Source organism: Scyliorhinus canicula, chromosome 9, assembly GCF_902713615.1.
Source record: "Scyliorhinus canicula chromosome 9, sScyCan1.1, whole genome shotgun sequence".
Taxonomy (NCBI): domain Eukaryota; kingdom Metazoa; phylum Chordata; class Chondrichthyes; order Carcharhiniformes; family Scyliorhinidae; genus Scyliorhinus; species Scyliorhinus canicula.
The window spans coordinates 87,956,416-87,963,995 of NC_052154.1; the positions used below are offsets into that span (position 1 = coordinate 87,956,416).

The 7,580-nt window shown below is 43.1% G+C and overlaps 1 protein-coding gene across 1 annotated transcript in view; it reads left to right on the plus strand.

Annotated features, from left to right (window-relative positions):
- The window catches only part of setd6 (SET domain containing 6, protein lysine methyltransferase), a 31,516-nt gene extending 25,078 nt beyond the window's left edge, over positions 1-6,438 (plus strand). Inside the window, exons 3-9 of the mRNA XM_038807122.1 lie at positions 943-1,087; positions 2,267-2,408; positions 3,404-3,598; positions 5,078-5,219; positions 5,322-5,502; positions 5,589-5,731; positions 6,088-6,438. Of these exons, the coding sequence (XP_038663050.1) occupies positions 943-1,087; positions 2,267-2,408; positions 3,404-3,598; positions 5,078-5,219; positions 5,322-5,502; positions 5,589-5,731; positions 6,088-6,396 (1,257 nt within the window). The 3' untranslated portion in view covers positions 6,397-6,438. The remainder of the gene's footprint in view (positions 1-942; positions 1,088-2,266; positions 2,409-3,403; positions 3,599-5,077; positions 5,220-5,321; positions 5,503-5,588; positions 5,732-6,087) is intronic.
- The last annotated feature ends 1,142 nt before the right edge of the window (positions 6,439-7,580 follow it).

Sequence of the window (7,580 nt, forward strand, 5' to 3'; positions counted from 1 at the left end):
ACATAGTAGCATGAGAGTCCAGCAGCAGTCACATGGACACCTCCCCTCCTACATTAGGGATCATTCTATTTACTGTTCTCCAGGCGCTTGAATGCTCTAGTGGTCACGCTGTGCTTATGGATGTTCCAATCTAAAAAGCCAATTGGTGAAGAATAATACTGGAGCCAATCTTTACTCAGTCTTGCATTTATTTACAGAGTGAAACATTGCAAGCATGTACCACCCCAATCTCACAATTAAGTGTCTTTTTATGTTCAAGTGAAACCTTAATTAGCATCCTCCACCTGCGTACCATTAAATGCAAATGATGTACAATTAACATTGGGCAGGACTTATCTCTTAGATGTTTCCTGCAATTCAACACCTGTTTGTCTTTGTATGATCACCGTTACAGACATATTGTCCCCTCTCACTCAACAGTATAAAGAATAACAAAGAACAATACAGTACAGGAACAGGCCATTCGGCCCTCCAAGCTTTTTTGGTCATGATACCACCCTTGGCCAAAACCCTCAGCACTTCCTGGTGCCGGATCCCTCTATACCCATCCTATCCATGTATTTGTGGAGATGCCTTTTGAACGCTGTGAATGTATCTGCTTCCACAACCTCCCCTGGCAGTTATTAGTGATACTTACTACCACTCTATCTTGTTACATCCTCATCTGCCCATAGCTCAAGTGGTGATGGTGTCTGATTCCACCATCCTTTTAGGTTTTATGATCCAGGTCATAACCTTTTGGTAAAATGTTCTCATTTCCCCCCCCCCCCCCCGGTTCTTTTATCAATTATTTTACATTTATGAGCACTGATATTGACCCTAGTTTTAATCCTCATTGATTCCCATCTCCCAACCCCATCTTTTAAATAAAAATGATTATTTATACTGCATTTACTGTATGGCTTGCACTCTTACAGTTTTTGTTTCTTGATTCTCACTCAGGTTTGTGTGAGTAAAGAAGGCACAGTGGCAGATTATGGCCTGGTGGCGAAAAATGAGATTGAAGAGGGAGAGATGCTGTTCTCCGTTCCAAGGTCAGCAGTGCTCAGCCAGTACACAACGACAATCTGCGACCTCCTGAAGAAAGGTAAGCTGTCTTGAAACCGTGCTGGTGGCCTGGCAAGGTATACATACTGCCTGATGTTATCCTAGAAACCTATAGGGGCTGTTGAGAGGTCCTAGGTTTGATTGTTGGTCTCAGTGCCTGGGGGCTGGGATGGGAAAATCAGCTGGAGTCCCTGTCCTTTGATCTCTTGATACCTCTGCTTAGGTTGAGATGTGGCTGTTTGGGAGATGGTTCTGGGACCTGGTTGACAACCGCAGGTGAGATAGGGAGAACAGGGGGGAAAATATCTAAATTTTACCTATCAATGAAGCTCAGGCGGAAGCCCATGAACTGTCCTGCATTTCAAGTATTTATCCGATTCTCTTTTGAAGGTTATTACGGAATTAGTTTCCGCTGACCTTAAGGAAGTAGTAGCATCAGAGTTCTGTTGAGTCATGGTATGAGGAATTTAAATTCAATTAAATAAATTTGGAATTAAAAAGTTAGTATCAATAATTGTGTTTGAGAATCTGTAAGTTTGCTGTAAATACTGATCTGGTTCACTGCTGACCTTTATGGAAGGAAATCTGCCGTTGTTACCCGATCTGTCAGTATTTGGCACTGTGGTTGACTCCTTATTGCTCTCTGAACTGGCTAATCAAGCCACTCACTCAGTTGTATCAACCATTGCAAACATAGCCCGATGATACTAAAACCTTCAGAATTATCTTCAACATCAGGTTTACCCGGTCGGCAATTAGGGATGGGACAAACGCTGGCCTAACCAGAGATGTCCACTTCAATGAAAGAATAAAAAATGATGTGGAACAATTGTTAAAAGCTGACTTTGGGAAAGGAATTAAACGTGGGGGAAAAAAAGCAAACCGCAATGATGAGATTTGGTTTATTCATGTTGGTGGAGAATTCCTCTGCTTTTCTGCAAAATAAAGACATGGGATCTTTTACATCCCCCTGCAAGGACAGTTTTGCCATCTTAAGCGGAAGATGGATCATTTATAACACATCACATAGTCCCGTCAACTGAGATTGTCTCTTTGGAGTGTTACTTCAATTCACAAACATCTCGAGCAGGGAGAGGAATCACAGCTGGGGTGGTGTGCCTGAAAACCTAGAGAATGAGACCAGGCATGTTGTATATGTGAAGGTGCATCTCTGGCTTGTTGTGAATGGTTTATTTTCTGTTGGGTGTCTTATTTTCAGAAGAGGCAGCGTTGGAGAGCCCATCAGGGTGGGTACCACTCTTGCTTTCCATGATGTTTGAGATCACGAGCAGTGAGTCCCGTTGGAAATCCTACTTCTCACTCTGGCCTGACTTCAGCAGCCTGCACCATCCAATGTTTTGGTAAGGGGCTTCTGTTAACAATGGATGGAATGGCAATACAGAGACAACGAGGAGCTTAAATCAGTCATATTTCTTTCTCTCAGGCTCAGATAATGTACTCGGCCCTTGAACTAACTGAACTGAGCCAATAGATGCAAAGTATTAAGGTCGTAAATAGATGCTCATCAGCAAAAGAATCAGGATTCTTCAGATCCTGCCCCTCGATCTTCCACTGACCATCTGCCTATCCCTCATTCTCTGTCATCCCTGCTCAAGCTAGACCTCTGCTGCCCATTGCAAGGAACTGCAGCTGCCTCCTGGTCCTGGTGATGTACTGGATCCCTAAAGAACAGTAACCTCTGATTCACAGCAAGACCATTCATACCTGACAAGTAAACATACATTTGAGAGTGGTGGGGTATGGCATTAGACTTTAGGAGTTGGAGATTTTAACCAGACGATGTTTAGGAAGGCTGTAACAGGAATTATTTTGTGTAACTACATACCAGGTATTAGGATTAGGTTTACGAAGAGAGCCTGGTTAAGCTAGGATTGCTCTCCTTAGAGCAGAGAAGGCTAAGGGGGTCCTGAGTCAGGTGTACAAAATTGAGGGACATAAACAGAGTAAATGGGAAGAAACATTTCCCCTTAGCGGAGGTGTCAATAACCAGGGGTATAGATTTAAGGTGAAGAGCAGGAGTTAAAGAGGGGATCTGAGGATGGTGGGAATCTGGAATTCACTGCCCGAAAGGGTGGTAGAGGCAGGAACCCTCAACATTTAAGAAGCATTTGAAATGCCAGAGCAGACAATGTTACAGATCAAGTGCTGGAATATGGGATTAGAATAAATAGGTGTTTGTTGGCTAGTACAGATACAGTGGGTCAAAGAGCCTCTTTCATCTGTAAAACTGTTATGACTCTATTCCAACGTTAATACTTGACACCTTCAAGGGGATGGAATGGGAAATAGTTCAGGACGAGTGTAACTCTGGTTTCATTTATTTATTTTTACACAGGTCTGAGGAGGAGAGGAACCGCCTGTTACTGGGCACAGGAGTAGCACTGGCCGTTGAGAAAGATTTGCTTAACATCGAAGAGGAATACAACAGCATAGTGTTACCCTTCATGAAGTCTCACCCCAACATCTTCGACCCGCAAAAACACACTCTGGACCTTTACAAGAAGCTGGTGGCATTTATTATGGCTTACAGGTGAAAGTGTGACCCCATCCATTATACAGCCATACTTCAGAGGTGAAAACCAGCCAGGCCTCCTGCTGGGAAGGAAGTCCTTCTTGGACACTGATTTGATTGGTTTGTGATGCTCTCTTGTTGTTGAATCGCCTTCCACCATTTACTATGTGACTTTGCAGCTAGTGGTCACTGGGGTGAGATTGTGTGGGAGCGAAGGCTGTCTGTGGACCTGTCCCCATCACATGGATAGACAGCACTTTCTCACATTCTGAAAATGAGTAACAAAACCTACTTGTGTATAAAAGAGATTGGGAGTATTCAGTGTAGAATAGAATAGGAATTGGACATATAATGCGTTGAAGATCGGATAGTTGTCCGAGTTGAGTGAGGGTCTGTACAAACACCGATTCAAGAAAATGCATTGTATTTCTCTGGAGGAATGCCTCCTTCAGCAGCGCCCCCCCCCCCCCCCCCCCCCCCCCGTAGGAGTGCATCTCCCCCACCAAAGTGCTTCCAGGTTAGGTATCTAGTGCAGAAGTTCCCACACATTGGTGTGCCACAAAATAAGATAAATGATGAAACACTAAACCTTCATGTAAATAAACTAAATCTGATTTTCGTTTTCAGCTGTGGTTGGCATTTCACCAAGTCCTGATGAACCTCGGGCCTCCAGTGAACGCGTCGGTTGGGAATGATTCGCACAGGATCTTTGCGCCTGACCAATGTAAAAAATCGGAACTGCTCATGAATGGCCTTTTCTCGGTCGATGCAGGCTCGGTTCAGAATACCAATATAAAACATTCCGAATTGTGCATGTGCAGCCCTTTCCTGGCTGACGCATGCAGAGGAGATCCCAGATTCTCCACGAATTGGAGATATTGACTAGGCACAAAAGCCTGGGGGAAGTGAGGGAGATGGGGAGAGGTTGTGAAAAAAAATGACAGGGAGAAGAAAAACAAAGTTTCCAGTAATGGAAGGAAGACAGGGGTAACAAATAGGAACCAATAAAGTTATGAAAAGGAGAAACGGGCTCCAATGTTGTATGTGACATGTAAATGGCAAGGCTTTCATTGAAACTTAATAAAAACTGTATTAATAGTAGCTTAGATAAAAGACTTGCTGAAGAAAATAGTAAAAAGTCTTACTACACTATGTTAAAAGTCCAACAGGTTTGTTTCGAATCACTAGCTTTTGGGACACAGCTCCTTCATCAGGTGAAGGAGCGCCATCACCTGATGAAGGAACTTTGCTCCGAAAGCTAGTGATTCGAAACAAACCTGTTGGGCTTTAACATAGTGTTGTAAGACTACTGTGCCCACCCCAGTCCAACGGCGGCATCTCCACATCTTGGAGAAAATAGATATGCAATGATGTAAAACTGTTAGGAACAACATGTCTAGCGCTGCACTGGGAAACCTGTGTATTGCTATATCTCACCATATGGTATTGTTGAAGTGTGAGGAATATGCGGCCTGAGGTTGGGTTTTATTCATGCAGTTTCCAGGAACCCGATGAGGATGATGATGATGATGATGATGATGACGACGACGACAAGGCCCCAAAGCCTCCCATGATGGTGCCAATGGCAGACATCTTGAATCACGTTGCCAATCACAACGCACGTCTGGAATTTACACCAGTGAGTATTGACGGGGGCAGGACAGTTAATTATGGGTGTTGAAACATTTGTAATGGTAGCAAGGTATATTTTCCTATGTAATTTCTACTCTTGCATTTACAGGAATGTTTGAAAATGCTGTCCATCAGAAAGATCAGTAAAGGCGAAGAGATATTCAATACATATGGTCAGCTCGCTAACTGGCAACTCTTGCACATGTATGGTTTCACTGAGCCATATCCTAGCAACACACATGAGGCCATGGATATCCGAATGCAGATGATGTATGATGCTGCCCTGCAAGGTTGGTCTTGGAGCAATGTTACCAGCCTGAGTGGAAGTCTGCAGCTTGGATGGGCAATCTGACCAGAATGTTCTTTGTTTTTTAAGCTGTGCGGACAGACGAGGAGAGGAAACTACTGATGGAAAAATGGGAATTCCTGACTGAGTTGGAAATAGTTGGAGAAGAGGGGGATTTTGTGATTGGTCAGGCAGGAGTCCTGACAGAGGAGGAACTTTACAGTACACTGAAGGTGGGGTTCAGCATTTTGTTGGTATTGGGTGGGTGAATTTCATAATTTGAATACATATTAAGAGCTTTGTTAACTTATTCTTCGTGTCATTAACCAGAGGCCACACGTGCTCTGTAAAAAGCAGTGATGAAATTTTACTGAGCAAGTTATCTGGAATGCACTGCCTGAAAGGGTGGTACAAGCAGAAGAAATATCTTTCAAAGCGGGATAAACTTGAGGAAACAAGTGGGCCAAAACATGAGCTCTTTCAAGTAGCACTAGATCGTCACCTAAGGCTCATTTTTTGTGAATTTAGGTGCTTTGCTTTTAGTGTGAAGTGACATTGGGTTAATGGAGTTATTCTCTCTCATGAACAGGTCCTCAGCATGTCACTGATGGAATTTGAAGAATACAAGGCCAATGACGGGTGGGACGAGGATGAGGAAGATGATCTTTCTAGTCTCGACAATGCCGTAATACCCAAACTGAAGCCTGCTTGGAAGCAACTTCTGCGCAACACTGTAACAATGAGACTAAAAGCCTACAGCTCAGGACTAAAAGAGGAGGAAGCCACCTTGGCGAATGAGGAGACCTACCGCCAGCTCAGTAAACGAGAACGTGACTCCCTGCAGGTCCGATATGCGCAGAAGATGATTTTACATCGACTCCTGCAGCTCACTGAGTAACATCACCAGCACCTATGGAATAAAATCCTCTGTTTATATTTGTGAAATTGTTATTTGACTTTGCACCCGTTATTCAGGCCACAGGGTTAAAAGTCCTGCAATGGTTTTCAACCAGATCAGATTCTCCAGGTGAAGGATTCAATTACATGCTTCCCTTCTCTATGCTGCACCTTCACCCATCCAATGGCACTGTGCTTAGTTCCAAGAAAAAATAATCACAATGTTTAATCACCAAGGGTTTTTGGACCATTCCCATTCCTCAGTCTCCCACATGGGTGGAAGATTGTGTCAGTTAATGTCACTGAGGACAAGCATTATACTTCTTTGAATCTGGCATCATGCAAGTGTCTGAAAAAGTTGACAATTTTGCAACCTGGATCTCGCTCATTTAATGATCATTTGACACTAACTAAGTCATTGTCTTAAATGCAGTTTTCAGCCGCTTTACAAATCTTCCAACTGGTCATAAAACTGATCAAGAGTGTTTCACCATTCAATTAGATCATAGCTGATTTGCAAATTAACTCCCATTTTAGAAACATAGCACACCCTTTGAGTCTGCTCCACCATTCATTAGGATCATGGCTGATCATCCAATTCAATGGCCCAATCCTGCTTTCCCCCCATATTCTTAGAGTGCCACATCTAACTGCTTCTTGAAAATATGCAATGTTTTGGCCTCAACCACTTCCTGTGGTAAAATAATTCCACAGGCTGACCACTCGAGTGAAGAAATTCCTCCTCTCTGTCCTAAATGGGCTACCCCATATCCACAGACTGTGACCCCTAGTTCTGGACGCACCCACTCTGTCTAGTCCTGTTAGAATTTAATAGGTTCCTATGAGATCCACCCTCATTCTTCTGAACTCCAGTGAATACAATCCTAATCGATTCAATTTCTCCTCATTTTCCTACCCATGCTCATGTTCTATTACTTTGCCTTTTGGGAGTTTTAAATTTCTACCAGCCTTTGCTGGAAAACATATTTGATTATTATGCACCCTATTTGCTCTACAAGGGGAATCATCAGTTTTAAACAACCTTGATTATATCACCGAAGCTGACATCTAGTTAATGACCATAAGCTTTTTCACTAGATTTCTTAATGTTTCAATTGCAATGAATTGACTTGGAAAAACACATTTCAACCTGCTCAACCTCTGATTTAACTCAAAATTTCAGTA